General features: G+C 41.1%; 1 protein-coding gene across 1 annotated transcript in view; it reads left to right on the forward strand.

The window, feature by feature from the left end:
* Positions 1–1,989: 1,989 nt before the first annotated feature.
* GUCA1C (guanylate cyclase activator 1C) overlaps positions 1,990–20,954 on the forward strand; it is a 34,743-nt gene continuing 15,778 nt past the window's right edge. Inside the window, 2 exon segments of the mRNA XM_057696412.1 lie at positions 1,990–2,010; positions 2,987–3,190. Of these exon segments, the coding sequence (XP_057552395.1) occupies positions 1,990–2,010; positions 2,987–3,190 (225 nt within the window).

The following is a 20,954-nucleotide window of genomic DNA, read 5'->3' on the forward strand; positions in this document are numbered from 1 at the left end:
CCCTTCAACAATATATTTCCTATTTCCTCACATCTTTACCTACCCTGTGAATTATCAAACTTTCTTATGTTGTTGATCAAATAGGTGAAAAGTGGTATACACCTGTAGCTTTAATGTGCATTTCTTATGAGTAAGGCTGAGCATCTTTTCATGTTTAAAATTCATTTGAATTTTTAAATTTGGTCTTTGTCCATTTTTCAACTTGGTGATATTTTTCTACTATTTGTAGGAACTATTTTCATATTAGGGAAATTAGCTTTTTATATGATATGTATCACAAATATTTTCTTATAATTTTTCATTTTTTAATGTTTTTGTAGAATTTTGAGATTTTCAAAAATTTTTGGTTTATTTTTTTTTGCTTGTTTATAGCTTCTGGGTTTTTTAGTCATGTTTAGAGAGTACTTTCCAATGCTAAAATTATGAAGACATTTTACTTTGTTTTCTATAATGATTTTAATAATCATATTGCTAAATCTTTGATTGAGCTAGAAATTTATTTTGATGTAAGGAGTAAGTTAGAAATCTATCTTTGTTGTGTATGTTTCCGGTAGCCATAATAATGTCCCACAATCATCAATTGAATAATCAGTCTTTTCCCCAGTGATCTGCAGTGCCACCTAATTGCTTGTTAAATTCCTAATTGTAGTTGCACTGTGTTCTAAATAACAAAAAAATTTCTATTTTTTCCATTGATTGTTTCATCTTTTCTCTTGTTGGATCCATGTTGTTTTGGTAGGGCTAGTTAATAATTTTATTTTTTGGAATTTTCCTCTGTATCCTTGCATGTGTAATTCTCATTCAAACTTAGAATCAGGTTTTAGTTCACTAGCCACCCCTCAAATTTTATTTGTATTTTGTTGGGTTTGTGGTAATATTGTAGGTTAATATAGGGAGAATTGTATGTATGTGTGTGTGTATATATATATATATATATATATATATATATATATACACAGTCACACACACACACACATATATATGTATGTAAAGTCTTTCTATCCAAGACTGAAATATGCCTTTCTGTATGTTCAGGTCTTCATTAGTGACCTATATTAGTATTTAAATTTTTTCTTCAAATACATCTAGCACATTATAGGTATAGTTATTGTAATTACTTCGATTTATTCTATTGCCTATTATAAATGAATCTTTGTTCCCATTATCTTATGACTGGTTAATGTTTTATATAGCAAGATTTCTGATTTTTGGATACAAATATTGTATCCAGTGTAAGAATTCTCTTTATTTCAAGTAATCATTATGCAGATTTTTTTAAAGCATAATTTATATGACCAAACACAGTTTCTGGACCTCAGGTCCTTGCATTCTTGATCTATCCAAAGTTTTCCTTCCACAGGTATTTTCTTGGCCACTTAAAAAGTTTCATTATCTTCCTCTGCCATCATCAGTATCCATTCTTCCTTTAATCTAAAAATTGGTCATTAATAAATGTTAACAGCGATAAGAAGTCAGTGCCTCCGAGCATTTTTCTGGCAGATAGTTAGAAACAGTCTGAAGGGGGACTGCCTTAGAGAATGGTTTTTGAAGATTTTAACGGAATATTCCTGATATTTCCTAACTGAATAATCCCCAGGGCTGAGTCATTATCTCATCTTCTCTCTTTTCACTCTGCATAAGAAATCTCATCTACTCTAGAGGTTTCAAGTAATACTTCCAAATGAATACGTTCTAAATTTCTATGATCTTACCAAACACCTGTTATTTAACTCTAATTATGAAACAGAAATTTTCTATCAAAAATCTACATTGGTATGTTTGAAAGAAAATTAACCATAACTTCCCTACTTCCTGTCAAGGCAGTTCATTTAGGCCCAGTGGCTCCAATTCTTGGGGAATCTGGGGTGTTAAACAGGTAATCAGTTAGGACTAGGAATGGGGACTAAAGCAGTGACTAGACTTATGAACTGAGAGAACTGGGAGGAAAAATGGAGTAAGTTTAGGGGAGGATATCCAACTTGGGACAAGATGACTCCAAGTGGAAATAATGTAATTCTGTTACTCTTAAGCATGGTTGGCAGAAAGATGGCTTGAGGACCACACAGGGCAATTCATTTCCATTACTATATCATGAATACATGTTAGGCCCACTGGCTCAACTCTGAAGTCTATTGGCAATTGGGGCTTGGCTGGGACCAGATAAGCTCAGGAACTAGAGTGGGATAAAATTAGCAGGCAGAGGGTATGGGTAGATGCAGGTTTGAGAGACAAAAGACAAGAACAGAAAGCGGGGTGTGGTGCGGGCAGTGGCAAGTATTGATTTAGTGCTGGAAGACATAGCCCAATATCTTCCTTTATCTGCAAGACCACACTTTACAGCCTACTACACATACACCTCTTCTTAATACTTATTATCTGGTTATCTCTACCTATTTCCCTCTCTTGTACATAGAATTCCTTTCACTTTAACAATACTCAGAATGTTTAATTTTTCCATGGCTTCAGAAAATGTTCATCTAAATTTATCTTCACAATATTCAGATGTGAGAAGGCAGATACTCTTGATACTGTTTTACAGATGGGAAACTGAGACTTAACCAAAGTAACATTTCAGTGTAGTTAACAAGTGGTGAACAAAACCTAAAACGCAGACTTCCTGACTGCAACTCTAAGTTCCTTCAATCAAACCCCACTGTACCACTCAATAATGTAGGCGTAATTTATGGCGAACAATATGGCAAGGATTACCTGCTAAAATATAGTCTCTGTCCTTTACAGAAAGCTGTATTTCTGAATGGCAGTAAGCAACAATCCCATCAGTTAGTGAGTAACCTTGGTCTTAAAATTGTTCAAATGAACTAATCTCACTGGCTTTCTATTCCTATTTAGCCTATAGCTGTAAGAGGTTTAGAGTAGCTTTCTAATGGTGTATGCTAACCTCAAGTTCTAGTGATGAGTGAGGGACTAAATCCAGAAAGAACTTACATGAAAGCAGCTGGAGAAAAAGCCATAGACTGTGAATCAGGATGGGGAGAGCGAATCTATAACTGGTGGTGAGACAGCAATTCCTGCTAAAGAGACCTGTGTGTGGTTCAGAAATCTTATAATGAAACATCCATCCAGTCTGCAAACACTGCGGGAGTTTAAGACATGCTTGGGTCTGCAAGGTCTGAATCAAACAGGCAGTCAACATGTTGATCAAGTCTGTAATACTGTTGACAAGAACAAGGTAAGAACTTTCACTCATCATTTGGCTATGGTTCTGCATTTCCCCCTTTTTACAATATACAATAGCCTGAGGTAAAATATGTGTGTTCCACTGAATGGGGAGGTCTTCAGAGAACCCGCAGCTTGTAGGTAAGTGAGTCATTAAACACATTTAGCACTGCCAGCATGAAAATAATTGGGACTAGCCTCTCCGCCCTTGGAAATGTTCTGCATGTAGGGAGTTATTTTAAAACCAAATTAAATCTCGGCGTGGAATTCTAATGCTATCATTTAAACAAATCTAATAAGTGCAGATTGATTTACAAAGACTGTTTTCAAAGTATTTAATGCATTGGTGACATTTTATAGAAAAGCAAATTACAGGAATCTGCTTTGAAAAGTGTGATTGCATCTAGATTGGCAGATAAAATCAATACAAATTAGCCAACCTGTTGTTCATACTCAAATCAAAAGTTAGAATGTTTCATAATCCTTTTCTTTTTTTTCATATCTGACCAATTTAGTTTGGGGAAAAACAAAACAATTTACAGTTTTAAATACAGATAAATGTTAGTTTCTGAAGATTGTTATTCAACTATTGTCTTGAATTTACTCATTCCTGAGGAGCTGCAGCACATTTAATTTCATGTCTTAAAAAATATAAAAATGAGAAAAGAAAATATGGAATAGAAAAAAATAAGACAAAAGAGTAACAATCTGAAATACTAGGCTGAATTCTCCCTGTCTGCTTTTCCTTGTACATTTCAGTTGGTTTACCTGTGGATCTGTATATTTCAACATGTGCTGATGCCACCTAGAATAAAAGGGAAGGGGAAATACTACTGGTAGAAAAATAGATGGCTTTAGAAGGCTGTGCGTGATATTGGAAGAGAAGGAAGGGATAATTGACTCAGTACAGTTAAAACAACTGGCTGTGCATTAGGATGCATGGAATCTAATACAGCCTTTTGAGCTCTTAAGCCAAAAATCAAAACAAACAAAAAAAGAGATGACTTGGATGCAACAGCCAGGAATTGGGGAAAATTAAACCCATGCAAAATTAACACCTATTTTAATCCCTGCAGCCACGTCAGGAACAGATTTCTTTTAGGGCATTATCGTCCTTTGTGCTTTGTTTTCAAATATGAATTAAGGACTGCCTGCTTATCATGACAGTGTTTTCCTCTTCATAAATTTTACCTAGTGTAGATGCAAGCAGACCCAGCTCTAACCCAGGGAGCTTACAAATCAGTGGAAAAACGAGGTAGATTCTGCTTTTGTTCTTAACTCTGAAAAAGGTCTTGGATATGCTATAGACCGAATGTTTATGTTCCCCTCTCACATCATATGTTGAAATCCCAACCTCAATGTGATAGTATTTGGTGGGGGGGAGAGGGCTTGCGGGGTGAGTAGGTCATGAGAGCAGAGCATTCGTGAATGGGATCAGTGCCCTTACAAAGAGGCCCCGGAGAGCTCCCTTGCCCCTTCCTCCACGTGAGAACACAGTGAGAAGACGATTGTCTATGAACCAGGAAGTGGGCCCTCACCAGACACTGAATCTGCCTATGCCTTTGATCTGGGACGTCCCAGCCTAAGAAATGTGAGAAATAGATTTTTGTTTAAACCGTCCAGTCTATGGTATTTTTGTTGCAGCAGCCTGGACTAAGACAGGACGCTGTGTGCACACTGGCATGTTGTCTCTCTTTGTCTCTGCCTGTGTACGTCTCTCTCAGCGCTCGCTCCCTCTCTCTCTCTCTTTCTCTGTCACGGTCTGTGTCTCACTCGTGTGGCGGCTGCTGACCTTCCCAAGTTCAGGATAGACGCCTGTTGCGGTAGACGGCAGCTTCTCAGGCTCTGATGATGGTATTCCTGAGAGTTTAGAAGATGAGCGGTCAGGTTCTTTAGCTATTCTCCAAAGGTGTTGATGTCATGTCCCAGGCCGGCAGTTTTATTGTTATAGCCCAATGTTTGTGGAAGCCCTGTGGGTGTCAGTGGTGCATATGCAAGAACAGGAACGTGCTGTCGAGGAAGCAGGGGGCAGACAGTGTCCAAAGTGTCCGGGGCGTGTGTGCCGTTGGAGTGAGACTCCTCTCAGCGACAGTCATGGGATGGCCAAGCCCATCTCAGGAGCTCAATTGAAATGATTTGAAAGTTCTGCTCTTCATGATTTATCATAGAGATTTCATGTTTGCTTAGGAAGCAAGTAAACCTAGGCAGGTAGTGATGACTAATGCCACGAAAGGTGTGGCGATCTCAACATAAAATCAGGTCATAAAATGAGAAGAGTAAGGATTATTCATTATGAAGTGATAGCAAGAAATGATATGCAATTATGCACAGGAAAACAAAAAAAGCCATGTATTTAATTAGGTCAATAAAACTATCAACTGTCCAGAAACCTGGAGGGTTTACTCTTTCTATGGAGCTTCTCTGCAGTTTTACTATTCTGGATGGAAATCATCCTAAAACACTTCCCTGCTTCCTCAAGGTGCTGGTAAAACATTTTCTTGATAATAAAGTCATTATTATGAACATTGGTTGTTACATTTATGAAATGCCAAGAAACACCTATGCTGATTGAAGTTGCTGGGGCTAAGTTTCCTAATGTCAGAAATCCTGAAAGTACGCACTTCTGTCATGTTTTCTTTTATTGTTTTTCTGTCCCTTTCCCTGCTGTCAAACACAATTTACCCAGCTTTCTGATTTATTAGAGTACTAAAAAAGCTCCCAGTCTCTTCCTACTCTGCCATTTCTGACTGGCTTTGGCTTATATTCAAGTTAACCAACCCTATTGGAACAGTGCTTAAAGTAAATAGATTCCAAAATTTGGAGTATAAAATTTACCACTATTCCTTTGGCTAGTCACACGCTAGTGCTCCTTGGCACTCAGTAAAAATAGTTAAGGCTTTCTGAGTGCTCGTAATGTGCCTGCCCCTGTTCTAGGCACAGCACATAGACTACCACCCTCAACATCACGATGATTATAAAACCTGCTTTACAGTAGTGGCCATGATGTTGGCACCTCAGACCTCCCGGGAGGGTAATTGACCAGGGCCCCAGGTGCATCACTTTGAAATCCATCACTCACTTGAGCTGAGTCTGTGCCTGGGTTTAGGATATGCCCAGTGATTGAGTGCAGCAGAAATAATAAGGCCAACCCATTCCTGAGACAAGGGGACTCCTTTGTCAGCTGGCTTTGCCTCAGAGAGTCCCAGGTGGCTTTGTTGAGCTGTAGATTTCAGGAGTGTCAAGGACACTTCCACCCACCCTTCTCTGGCTCTCTTCACCGGGTCAGATTAGCATCCTGGTCTGGCAGCTCGTTCAGCCTTCCCTGACTTCCTTGGGGTTTTTTTTGTTTTGGTTTGGTTTTTTTAAGATTTATGGAGGGAGGGTGGGGGGGAAGTCAAGGGAGGAAGGGAATACGGGGATATGTGTATAAAAACAGATGATTGAACTTGGTGTAGCCCCAAAAAATAATAAATAAATAAAATTTAAAAAAAAGATTTATGTATTTATTTACTTATTGACTGCACTGGGTCTTCGTTGCTGTGTGCAGGCTTTCTCTAGTTGTGGTGAGCAGGGGCTACTCTTTGTTGTGGTGCGCAGACCTTTCATTGCAGTGGACTCTCTTGTTATGGAGCATGTGCTTCTAAGTGCATGGGCTTCAGTAGTTGTGGCTCGAGGGGTCTACAGCACAGGCTCAGTACTTGTGGTGCAAAGGCTTAGTTGCTCTGCAGCATGTGGGATCTTCCCAAACCAGGGCTTGAACGCCTGTCCCCTGCGTTAGCAGGCAGATTCTTAAACACTGTGCCACCAGGGAAGTCCCCCTGACTTCCTTCTTGTTTCCTTCCACACAGCATTTTTCCAAATAAAACCCTTAAATTGGGATTGATAGGTCTAATATCCTGTGAATGAGAGTCATGGAAATAAAACCCAGAGAAAACGTAAGACAACGAAACAAACCAGAAAAATCAGACACTATCAGACACATTTCACAAGGGCCTGGCACAATAAGAAATAGAGATCAATGTATAGCATATGCTGAGAAATTTTGTAATTTTCCTAAAAGGGGGAAAAATGGAAATCAAAATAGTGTTGAGCTTCTTAACACCTACACTGAAGACCAGAAGTAAATGGAGAACAGCTTCCAAAATTATGAGAGGGAAGGTATCAAGCCAAATCAGATGTGGGGGGGAAAAGACATTCAAGGACTGAAAAGTTTTCCTCACACTTATTTTTTCTTAGGAAGCTGCTGGAGAAGGTGCTCCAGCAAAATGAGGGACTAGATCAGCAAAGAGGGAGGGAATGAATCCAACATAGGAAAATAGATGTGGGCAGTCCAGGGTCATGGAGAAGGGCCGTCCAGATCACCAGCTGTACAGAAAGCCCAGTGTGCTACTCCTCCCAACTGAAAAGGAGGAAGGGCAACTCAGGGAGGAAAACCTGAAGAAGTGACATTGATGGATTATCTACTGTGTTTGAGGATTTCAAAAACAATATTAATTCATTAACTATTTAACCAATCTGATGTGGTACATTTGGAAAAAGTTAACAAGGCTAATAAGCACAAAGAAAACTATTGAATAGATTTAGAATGAAGCAATTATATTTTTTATTATGAAAATTTTATTATGAAAATTTTGAAATTATTCAAAATAGAATAATCTAGTAATCTCGCATAGACCCATCCTCCATTTACAGCGTTACCAAAATTTTATCACTTTATTTCATCTGTCCTCCTATATTTTTCCCAGGATTTTTTAAAAGAAAAAAATTATTCAAACGTATGATTTCACCTGCAAATATTTCATTATTCATCTATTACTAATGAGGGCATTTTTTAGCCGTAACTACTATACCATTACCATAAATGGCAAAGGTGACAATAATTCCTAATGTCATCTAATACCTGGTATATGGGCAAATTTTCCTGAATGTCTCAAGCATACTTTTAAATTTTTCCTTGATTTGAGTTTGTCCAAACAAGGTCCATATATGGAAATAGGGGGGTTATGACTTTTAAGACTGGTTTTTCTATAATAATAATTTCCTAACCACCTCCCTGCTCCATTTATGCTATTGCTTTACTAGGAAAAGTGAGTTATTGGTCCTGTAGAATATCCTACCATTCTAGATGTAGTTGGTTGCTTTCTTGTGTCATCTAACTAACTTTCTATTCTTCATATTACCCATAAACTGGTATTTAGCTGTTGAATCTTAAATAGATTCAGATTCATTTGTCTGGCGAGAATACTTCATAAGCACATAATTACGGGTTGCCTCACTTTTTGTCGACTGTCCATTGACTTCAGGAGGTGTCAGCACGATGAGGCAATTATTAACTCCACATAAAGTGAGGAAGTCAGTAATTTTGGTATACCAATGAGCTGTGCAGAGAACAAAATTCACCAGAGTCATGAAAATGAAACTCCTGACTTTTAGATTAATCTACAATTGTGAGAGTATGGAGGGAGAACAGTGGTATGCTGGGAAATGTGGAACAACTAGTTTTCTGGACGGGAAATAGCCCTGGTAATATTTGCTGGTTTCCACAGTATAAATACTCCCACAGTGGCCAATTCCAAGCTAAAAATCATTTAATACTTGGCTTACAGATTTTCTGAAAATTTAACAATCAGCTCCTACCAGCAGGTAAAATAGCTCCAGCACACCACTGGGATGTGTACAGGGGTCATAGAGTTGAATACTTGTCATTTGCTATAACAGGAAGTACACAGATAAAGTCTAAAATGGACAAGACATAAGAAGAATAAGCATCTCAATTGCAAACATGTGCATGAAATGTTAGAAGAAATAACCCAGAAGTTCAAAGTTGTAAATTATAAGCCTTTTAGTTTAATTTTAGATATGTATGTGTATAATGTACATGATAAAAAAATTAAAACTGATTTTTAAAAATTTTATAACAAAAGAGAAATAAAAAAAATGATACAAAAGATATTAGCAAATCGTTGTAGGTGAAGGTCAGTGGTGGAAACTGCTCTCCTCAAAACTAAGGTCTGTCTCAGTGCAAGAAAGAACATATATTCCTTCGTTTCTACAACTAGGAATTGTCCGTTCCATTATGGAAATCCCACAGACTTGAATTTGAGGGTCTAGTCTGGCCCAAACTTGGTAGTGAGTAACCTTGTCAAAACATGAAGTCTCCATTAAAAAGTACAACACCATGTTTTCTAGATTCCACATACATGTGTTAACATATGGTACTTGCTTTTTTCTTTCTGATTATTTTGTATGGATACCAGGGGGCGAAAGGTGGGTGGGGTGGGATGGATTGGGAAATTGGTATGGACATATGTACACTACTATGTATAAAACAGATAACTAATGAGAACTAACTGTACAGCTCAGGGAACTCTACTCAATGCTTCGTGGTGACCTAAATGGGAAGGAAATCCAAAAAAAGAGGGGATAGATGCACATATACAGCTGATTCACTTTGCTGTACAGCAGAAACTAATACAACATTGTAAAGCAACTATACTCCAAATTAAAAAAAAAAAAAACAACTGAAAAAAAAAAATACAACACAATGAAACCGTGTGGCTCTCATGGTCAGTTTTAAACCCGCACAGGGTGAGACAGTGGGACTTGAAGTTAAGTGGGCTCCAAGGACTCACCAGGGCCACCTCCTTCCCCCACATTTATGCCATTGACTTGCTAGGGAAAATAAGTCATTGCCTAACGGCTCACTGCCAAAGCAGAAGCTGATGAAAGGTTGATGAGTGTTCAAGCTGGGTCTGGGCCAGCACCGATATTCCAAAAACAGGAAACACTGTGGAAATGTAGATTTTGTTGCTGGCTATTGGTTACTAAAAAGCAGTGAAAGTGGACGTGCGCTGCTCTCACCGAGGTATCTATGTGCTTCACCTGGAGATGGATGCAAAACGCCCGGTTCCCTGGAAACTACTTCCTATATAGGCGTGAACCTGCACGCTGGGCTCTATGCATCCTGAGTGCATGCCGTTGATCTTACTTCTGCTCTGCTGAAGTCCGGGCGGAGCCTGACAGTGAAGGAGCACCTAGCACTGCTATTCATCCTGCACTCCTTGCATTCCAGCTGCACTGCTTTCTTCACACTACATCTTCAATTTGCTCTTCCTCATGTCTCTTTCCTCTTTTTAAATGGAAGTGGTACATGAATTCATCCTCATGAGACAACAGTGCAGAAGTTGAATAATAAAAATAAAGGATTAATCATCCCCTTTAAATCCTGCATGCTTCCCCAGACTGTGCACCTAGCACAGTAGTAGCATAAAGTAGATGATGAACAAATATATATTGTCATTAAATAAAATAATAAAGGAAGTGACAACTCCAGTACCCTTTCTTTTATATATGCAATTCTTTCCTTTCCATTCCTCTCTCTATCCTTCAGTCCCCCTTTCCCCAAGGAAAGCCACTGTGTCTTTCAAATTTTAACCTAGTGCCCAACTGGAGTGATTATCTCAAGGGAAATTTTAAAATGTATTTTTTATTTGTGTAACTGGCAAGAACTTCAGCTCACACACTCAGACATTTTAAAAATGTAACCTTTCTTTTCATAATAAAATTAATTTATATTTTGAGTCCCCATTTTACCAAGGAGATTTCTCCCTCCACTTTCGAGGGTTGCAATAAAAACCCCATGGCTGCATCTAAAACTCAAGGTATTAACAGAGGCCAAAGGAGCATCTGTCCACACTGGTATTTGCTGAGATAGAATCTTTCCTCATCTCCTGATTCACTTAGAAGGCTGCTGTCTCCTCGCAGCTAGGCTTCCTAGTCAGGTTCTCTCTCAGCTACTTTATACTCCTAGGCTTGGAAGCCTGTTAGGCTGGCTCAGGGTTGTCTGACCAAATACGCCTTACAGCCTCCCCGCCAAGCTATGTTAGGTTCCGGGGACCTTGGTGAGTTTCTACCCAGTAAATCACTAGTGCTTCTCCTCTTACATCTGCCAACCATATCTGGTGTGTCTCTCCCCAGTCCTTCCTATTAGCCTTGACCCTCCCAGAGCAGGGCCCCTGCCCCACTGTTTTGCCATTCACTTTTCCTTCCCTGTTCCACACTTCCCCAACCTATGAAATTTTTTATCTAGCTTGGGAGTAGCCAGGAGAAACTAGAGAAACTGGCTCTAATTATGTGTTCTTCCAAATCTTTTGTTTGTGGCATAAATTTTATGCTCTGAATCCCAAATGGCTTAAACTATTGAAACTCAAGAGCAAAGAATGAATTCTTGATTTCTGCTTTTCTGCTACAATGGCTTATCTCTCAGGCAATGAATGTCTTTACTGAATGTGGGAGAGCTGGATGATAGAAGGGATTACCAGGAGCAGAGTCACATCCTTAATACACCAAATTATTATCCCACTGCATTTGCAAAAATTTATTGAGCTCCTGGGAGGCATGGTGGAAGGAAGATGGGCACAAAGATGAATAGGAATTGATCGCTGTCATCAAAGGAGTTTAAAATCTAGTAAGATGACAAATGCACCCTCAAAAAATAAAAGTAAATAAAGAGTCAAAGATTGAAAGAGGGAAATGCATTGTACTCTCTAGCTTCAAGGTTCCAGATGGGTCTTGGGTATCATAGGGCTGCTTTTAAAACCTGCCCAGTATTGTGAGTAATGGTCCAGCCTATTCCTATTCCTAGACAGGCAAGCTGGATGGAAGGGCCAGGGGAACTCTTCAATCCCACCCCATCAGGGCAGGTAATAGCAGAAAAATCACACTTGAATTTTAGAGGGGTGTGGGGATGGGAGTGAGCAGGTAGGTAGAAGACATGATTTTCTGTGCCCCCAAAGAGTTTACAATCTGGTGGATAAAAGGCATGTCAAGATTAAATACCTTAAGAAGAAAATAAGCCAGTATAATATGACAAACTATAGCAGGGCTGTGCTATTCAGGGTATATCTACTGGGATAAGAAGATGCAACAAAAACTAAGTTGTAGAGTTAGTTAGGAAAGGCTTTCTGGAGAACTTGAGGCATTTTGAGATCTTGAAAGAAGTGAAGAGATTGAATTATTACTAATAAAAGTTAACACTTGCTGAACATTTCTGAAGCAGTCGCTGTCTTAAACACGTTATGTTTATTATCTTCTAAAATCCTCATAACAATAATATAAGAGCAGGTACTATTTTTATTATTTCCATTTTACAGATGACACCGAGGCACAGAGAGGTTAAGTAACTTGCCTAAAACTACACAGCAGAATTGGAATGTTGGCAGTCTGACTCCAAGGGCTGCACCCTAAATTGCTATGGTATTCCACCTTTAACAAAATAGTTGAGTATTTCAACAAAGAGAATGGCTCAAATTAAAGTACAAGGTAGGAGAGGGGAGAGACAATGGAGACCTAACTAAGGCAGAGGATTACTGCTAGAGCATGACTGGGGAGCACACACTCTAGGCACCTCACCTATATCTTTTGCTCCATGCAGGCAAGTCTGTTGCTAGGACTCCATTTATTCTTACATTGTGGCCGAGAAATGAGGGACTCAGAGCACCGAGATGCCAGGAGTGACTTGTCTGGAGAATCTCAAAGCAGAAAGCCAGCCCTCAGTCCCTCTGGCTCCTGGTCTATATTCTTGCTTCTGTAACAGGTGTGAAGGTCAATGCACAGCCCTCAGGGCCACACCTAGGCATCTGGGTGTGAAACCGGGGGTTAAATCCATTTCACCTGCCTTCACTAATCAAGGTGGTTTTAAGCCTTGCATGTCCTGCAAGCTGCACATAGCCTAAACAATAAGATGTTTGCCTGAGTTTGTTCTCCAGGAACTTGGAGTCAGCTGAGAGGATTAAGACTCGATAGGACCACCGACCCTCCAAGTGGGCATGCGCAAGTGTCCGCTCAGTGACCCTTTGAACACACAGAGGCCTGTAGCCTACTTACGCCTGCGCAGAAGGACCATAACCTCACCTTTTCCCAATCACCTTTCTCCACCTCCCTCACTCTCCCCTCCTCATCCCATAAATACCCCTGCCCCTTGCCTTCGGGGAGGGAGGTTTGGGGTCTTTCTGTCTTTTCACTTGGCTGCCTTGCCACAAATATAAAGCTCTCTCTTTGCCTTGAGTCTCTCTATCTCAGCGTCTTGGCTTCCTGTGGCTAGAGCAAGACAAACCGTAACTGGTGCTCTGCAAACAGAGAGCCACTGTCAGCTCTTAAACGGAATCTAAGGTTCTCTAAGGGTAATCTTTTGTCAGTAATGTACCAGCAGGAGGGCAGAGATGGGGTAACAGGAGCCTGATCACTGGTACAGAAGGAATGGAAGGGGGAAAATGGACCTAAAAGACTTGTCAGAAGCTTTGTCTCCTGTAAGACTCTGAGGTCTTACTAGGGAGGTAGAGTAGTTTTTCTTAGTCTGTGGGTTTGGAACTCAAACTGTTACCTAGTCCAAGCTCACACAGCTCGCCTGCCGCACGGCCAGCAATAAGGCAGGAGCTAAGGTGTTGGGGCAAGGAAGAGTGACTTGTCGAAAAGCCAGCAGACCGAGAAGATGGTGGGCTAATGTCCTAAAGAACTATCTTAACTTGGGGTAGATTCTGGCTTCTCTTCTGCTAAGGAAGAAGGGGAGGTGGGAGGATTTCAGACTAAAGGGTGAAGGGATTGCAGGCTCCTTGTAGCCACCTGGCCTTGAAGGCAAGCATCACATTTCTTTGTTCTTCCGCTTGCTCAGGTAGGCTGGCTCACAGAACTCCGGTAAAAAGTCAAGCTGTTAGCAGTTACTTTAACTTTACCACTCTTATCCCTGCTTAGTCAGAAGGTTTCCAGGCTAAAAGTGAATTTATCTACAAGTTATGGCCATAACTAACCCAGGACCTTGGGATGGGAACTTTCTCTAGGGAACTTAATGAGCTATTTGGGCACAAGAAACATTTTTCTCTTTCTCTAATGTTTAACTCCTGACATACAGGGCTAAAGTAGTAAAATACGTAGGCTAAAGACTGAGGGAAACAGTTTCAATGTGCTTAGTTGTGTTCCTTCTCTGTTACAAAACCATAAATAGTGGTGGTTTGAGCCAGAAAAACAGTTGTCAGCAAGGATACATTGGAACACTAGGATAAAACAAAACCGCCAATACAAATTCTCAGATTATCTAAATTAGCAACCTCAGACAGATCCTGGGAATCAAGAGTGAGGGCATGGTGAGGAATTCTTAGAAACACGGGTGATGAACCTGTTTACAGAAAGAAAAGTGGAGAAGAGGGGCGAGCTGTGGGATTTAATGACCGCAGTGTGATAGTTTACCAATAAGCGCACAAGTCAACTCTTGGTTTAATGCATCAGAAGTCCTTGCTCTTTTTAACGAGCCCTTCTGTGAATCTCCTAAATCACTGGCCGGTGACCGCGGAGACAGCAGAGGCAGTACCTCGGGAAGAGTGGGCTTGCTGGGCTCCTTACTGCTGTGCGTAGTGGTGGACAAGGCTCACGACTGCTCTGTGTCAAAGTCTTCAGTTCCAAAACAGACAAAACCCATCCTACCTACGTTATCACTGAGCTCATGTGGAAATGATATTGGAGAAAACGTTGAAAAAAATGTGTAATACAGCCCACAGAGGGAGGGTATGTTTATCTGTAAAATGCAGATAACACTGACCTCAGCACCCACGGAGATTGACTCTCTTTGTTATCGAGCTCCAATTATATTTCTAAACAACAAGCCATGCCTGCAAGTTGCAGGGGTTACTTCCCTGCAATTTCTTGTCTTTTATTGATCTGAGCACATCAGACGTTCATTTCTGCTGTTTGGGGCAACACTGGCCCCATGCAATGGTTGCCAGTCACAAAATGAAATTAATTACACGGGAATCATCTTAGAGTCTTGACTGTCTTCTTAATCTAACCCAGGACACCTGGAAGAGGGAGGCCCGGCTCTACTTGAAATTCAGAAGTGACCTTTGGTTATCTGTTTTCTAAGCTTCTCTTTGTGTGAAAGCCCTTAAAAACTGCAAAACTGCAGCAGGCAACCCGTCCTAACTGGTTGTTGTGTCCTAACTGGTCCTGATCATTAACCCCCTGGCTGCCTTGCAGCCTGTAACACTGTATCTGGTGGTCTGGCCTGCAAGGTGACTGCAGTTACTGCTGCTGGAAACAAATGACCATCTGTTAGATTGTAAACAACTAGGCTTAAATCTCTCAATAAGGGTAAAGACCAAGGCTACTAACTTCAGAACTACCAGCATAGATGTTCTTAGGAAGCCAGGTTGGTGATTAATAAAAATACCTCATTTGTTTAGCACTTTATAACTTACAAAGCATTTTCACCTATACCACCAATTACCAACATTTCGGCTGAGGCTCTCACAGACTTTTACCTGTTAAAGATATCAGCTATACTTGCTGATGTACAGTACATTTAAACTTAAGCTGGTGTAACTCACTTTAACAAAATCTGTTGGAATTGTGGTTCTCAATTCTGGCTATGTACTAGAAGTCCAACTGAGTAGGACCCTGTGGGGCCTTCCTGGGAGAGACCACCCCATGTCCTCTGCCTGCCTCTTGCTTATGGAAAGCTTTAGCCTCTTAGGCCTTCCCCAGATTCCAAAGAGCAAATTTAATCAGGAAAGTGAGAAAATGCAGAAACAAAGGAAAACAGTCAAGCAAGACAAAATAATAGCCATTAAAAAGTCAAGGACCTTTAGTTCCTCCAGAGCCATACCCTTGAGCTGTTTTGCAGATACTGAAACCCCCAGCAGGTGGAAGAAGTTAAACTCCATGCTGACCATGAGCACATAGATCCCAAACTGGTTGGAATTAGAAAGCTGATGTTGACTCCTGATTGCCTCACCATCAGCTAATTAGAAGAATGTCCACAGAACCCGCAACCCTCTCCCTCACCCTGTCTTTAAAAACCTTTCCCTGAAATCTACTGGGGAGTTCAGGTCTTTCAAGCATTAGCTGCTAATTCTCCTTGCTTAGCCTTGCAATCAAGCACTGCACTTTCCTTCGCCACAACCCGGTATCAGTAGGTTGCCTTATTGCCTGCAGGCGAGCCGACCCAAGTTTGTTTGCTTCGGTAACAGAAGCACCTGGGGGCATTAAAAATACCAGGGGCTGGGTCTCCACATCAGTCCAACTGAACCTAAATGTTCTATGCTGTCAGATGGTTCAATCATGCAGCCAGCACTGCTGTTATATAAAAAAGACCATAAAGTGGCAAAAAAAAACTGGGTTCTAGGCCCATGGGTACAAAGAGCTGTGTATCATGGATGCATATACAAAGGCAATTCTGGGTCCCAAACTGTTAATTCAGAAGCAGTTCCTCTGACTGTTCTTTTTGTTATAGTAAGAAAAAAAGTGTGAAAGCCAGGCGTATAGGTATATGCTTTCCACCATCTAGTCTGCCATGGCCTACATCCCCTGTGCGCCTAACCTAGTCATTAAAGAACTAGGATGCAGGCTCTTCCATGGGAAATAATAGTCTTAGGAGACAGGCTGACAATAAGAGTGAGGCTGGATTTTATTTTATGTGTTGCAGTATCTGTTTGAGACAGGTGCTTATGAGAAGAAACCCACACTGGCCACTTGAGGAAGTTCCTTGCACAAGGCTGCCATTGCTATAGTCGAGGATGAGTCTTCTGTAGTTAGCTTGTGCAGAAGTGATCAAACTCAATTATCTTGCCTTCCCCCAAACGCACATGAGACTGGCTTCTAATCCACAGTGGGCCAGGCACGCAGCTGGCTGCATTCTGGGGGCAGATGGTCAGGGCTTCTCGACATCCAGGAAACCTATCAACAATCAGGAGCTTGTTTGAGAAGGCCTTTGTCCCAGAATCCTTGAATTTTGTACAGTCATGGTCAAGACAAGAACAACTGTGTCTGATCTGCATAATGATCACATTACAGAACCAATTTACCAGGCCAGCAGAATATTTGTGTCACAGAGGCGAGCTCCTCAGGATATCCCAGCAAATCCATGGCTGAAAGAGACGATGTTTGCTCTTAGAAGCGTCAGTAGGTGAAAATGAGCTAGGTCATAAATGCCAAACATCACGTTTCCCTTACTGGTTTTAAAAATTCACAAAAGTGTTTAAAAAGTATTCACATGTATTTGACGTGACAAAGATGGCCCTTAGATTGCTTACTTTCTTTTCGGTTCCTAAAATGAAGATTAAATATCACTAACAATTGTTGATCAACCATGTGATGTGCTTATATTCGCTCTCTGGGTTTCCTTACTTCTCACCAACTGAATAACCATTTTCAGACAGAAATTTCAATTCATATGTTGCTACTGACCTGCCACTTCTGACAAAATGTCACTGAAAAGTGTCACATGTAAAAGAATGAAAACATCTAAATGTCTCCAGGTTAGGGGCTGTGACGATTCGTGAATTTTTCAGATGGTGATTCTGTGAAAAGTAGCAGAAAGTTAATGCTGTGGGAGGAAAGAGTCTTAATCTGGGCTAAAGTTTGGTGGATTTTTGTTGGATTGGGATTATTTCCTGAGAGTACACTAGGACAAATGGAGTTTTATGGCTAGTTGTTGTGATAACAATCATCTCTCTTTCCATGATCTTATTACTAAAACCCAGATGCTGTACTTCTTGGTTAATAGCGTTAGTGCCTTGTTAGGGTTAAATGAGCTCATGTGTAAAGCACGAGGCCTGGCCCTATGTGTACAGCAAGGATTACATCAAAACCAACAGTTGTCACTGCAGTCATGATTGTTAATTGTTATTACTAGTCCAGTCCATTCTTCATCTGCAAAATGAAGGACTGTTTGCAGAGCTGAAATTCTATGATTTGAATCAATAAAATGAAGCCAAGTTTCCCTAATGATATTACCCAGTTCGTAAATTTGTGGTTCTATCACTGAGACAAAACCCTAAAGAGAATATCTCTGAAATACACTGAGATAACCTTTCAATATCTGTATCTCAAGGTCACTCAGGCAAACAGAGTGATGGCGGGACCATCTTGAGCAGATTAGATGATATCTACAGTGAGATTTTACCCACAGGTTTTACAGGGTGGGGAGAATGGAGGAGTGAGGGCTGTCATGCAGAAAGGACTGCAGGTGTGAGGCCCCGAAGAGGGGGAAATGCTGAGCCCAAGCAAGGACCAGCTGACAGTATAGGCAAGCTCTGGATTCCTAGCTGTGAGTGTGGGTGAAGACTAAGAACAGGATGAGCTGAAGGAGAACCAGTGTGAGTGCTGGTTCAGCGGATCAGCTGTCCTGGAGGAGCAGCTGGGAACGTTTCCTGGGGGAAACTGTATGTAGAGAGAGGCTGTTGTCTGTGGGGAGCTGGAGGCTAAACCATGGGCCTGGAGAGAGGGGCCAAGGATTCCAGAAAGGATGGAAGTACTCATGGAGCATGGGAGCAGGAAAGGGCCAGAGGAGGACGAACACCTTCTGTCCTGCTGAGCCAGGTGGCTAGGGTGGCAGGGTTAGGGAGGGCCTGGCGGTGGGGGCTCACGAATCTCCCCGTGGCTAAGCGGCTTAGAGCACACGGCCAGCCTTACCTCGGGCAGCACCAGCTACGAAGGAAACACAGGCTCCAAGGTGCAGCATCTTCAGACACTCCTACCACGGCACTACTGAGTCGTTTACACAAAGGAATCCACAGCAGCCCACTGCAGTGAACATGTCCCATCAGTCTACCACCACCTCTTTCAGGAGGAGAACTCAATTGTAATGAATTTTGAGGACGATACTGGGTGATATGAAGAAAAACAGTCTTAGAGTAAGGCTGACTGGATCTGAAATCCTGGATCCACTCACACTGCAGTTTTGCTACTTTACCTAGTTTAACATCTGAAAGTCAGTTTCTTCTGTAAAATAAGAATAACGCTGCCTGTAGGCTGCTGTTAGAATGAGACAGATGCGTGGAGAGTGACCAGCACGGTGCTTGGGACGTGGGCTTCTCCCCAACTTAAAACATATTAATGGTCATTCCTACACTTAGTGCTACATAGTAAAGCAGTTATTTTCATATGCATGTCAGCTTTATAATTTAACTTGCTACCTTCATTTCAAGTTGACCGTACTCTTCAAACAAGTAATCTATGGCAGGTGGTGAACATCACCTGGAGATCATATTCACCTGTGGATTTTCTGTTGGACAAAAGCACTACATGACTGATCTTATTTTTTATTAGACGTCTCAAGTTTCATCTCTTTGCTAGAAAAAAAAACAAATCTTTTTATACTTTCTTTATAGATTTAAACTATGCCTTAGAGTTCCTGTACATTTTAGAGACGATGAGAATGCTTAAATTTGAAGTTTCCATGTATTTTTCTCTCATTTGAACCCCACCTCCATAAAATAACTTTAATGTAGCCAAAATCCCTTAGAAACCTGAGAACCTCTCACGTTTCCATATCTTGAACCCCGTTTAACTCTCCCTGTAATCTACTCCATCCTAAGAACATGATGTATAAATCTATAAATGTGCTGGGAGTAAAATATTTTTGTATATAAGCTCCCAAAGTCTCCTTTCCTGAGGCTCACCAGAATGGCTTTGTCTGCATCCAATTTTCCCTGCTCCAACCTCAAAGGAGGATCTTGCCCTTGCTAAACTCAGTTTTTTTTAGAATTTTGTGATGCAGAATTATGAGAAAAATGGGAAGAGAATGAAATGTTCTCATAGTCAGGCTGGCAGTGAAGGAATGGGGCAGTGGAAGTCGCTGAAGACTGAACAGTACCATGTACGTGGAGGAGTAGATGGGAGAGGAAGGGGGTGTTGTGAAGAAACCCATAAGTGTCTTGCAAGTCGTGTTTATTACAGAAGTGAGAGACTTGCTATTGTGAAATTTTTGACAGCTGGGCTGTGTTCGTATGACTGTCTCATTCTGAGACTGAACCATGTGGGTCATGATTTTCCTAGTTAGTCTTAATAAGGTTATAAATTCATGTGAGGGTAAGCCACAATTACGAGAGCCACTTGCGGAGATGTTTAGGTGTTAACATTGCCTACAAAGAGACACGGATGAGAAAAAACAAGGTAGGTCTGTGGTTCCCAGGTCTTAGCACACTTAAGACTCACATGAGGAACATCTGAAAATGCAGCCTCTAGGACCCAAAACCAAGTAGTTTAGATGCTGTTACGGGGGTCAGGGTCTAAGACTCTGCATATTTCATTGTCCCCACATGATTCTGATGCAGAGAATTTATGAACCCCTTTCTGGATCAAGGCCAGGAAGTGTCAGACTTCTCCAGACAGTTCTGTGTGCCACGCGGGCTCCTGTAGCTCAACCACAGAAATATAAGCTTAACAGTGTTCCTTTGGATTTCCCCAAAGAAATGTCTTTGGATATTCTCTATTGCATGCTCCCTAGTCACACTGCAGAGACATTTCGCCTTCTGTCACTCTTTAGTCCCCTCTCCCTTCCTTGACATCTGTAGATCAGCTTCAGACAACAATTGCGTTTTAATTGTTTGACAGAAGTATTTACCCAAAACCCTCTCCGACGTGAACACAAACTACTAAATGACATTCACCGGAGTTGTCTCACCAATGCAAATTCCTACCAAATCTTAATAGGTTGATCATTGGAAAGAAGAGTTGGCGCGGATTGTGAGGATTAATTTGCCTGACTACATAACAGAATGCTGCAGTGAAAACAGGAAATGTTTTGCTTGCAGGAGCCTTTGAAAGAGGCTGCAGTTGTCTAAGTAGAAAGGTTTCCTCACCCATAATCAGCTCTGGCTGTAGATTAGCCAGATTGCCCATTGTTAAACCACACGGTGAAAATATTTGTGCTTGTCTCCTGGTAGGGTTTGCCTAGGGCTTTCAGAGCCTGGATTGGAAGGCGTTAGGACCACCCACCCACTGTGCCT

The sequence above is a fragment of the Hippopotamus amphibius genome, chromosome 10 (genome assembly GCF_030028045.1).
Source record: "Hippopotamus amphibius kiboko isolate mHipAmp2 chromosome 10, mHipAmp2.hap2, whole genome shotgun sequence".
Taxonomy (NCBI): Eukaryota; Metazoa; Chordata; class Mammalia; order Artiodactyla; family Hippopotamidae; genus Hippopotamus; species Hippopotamus amphibius.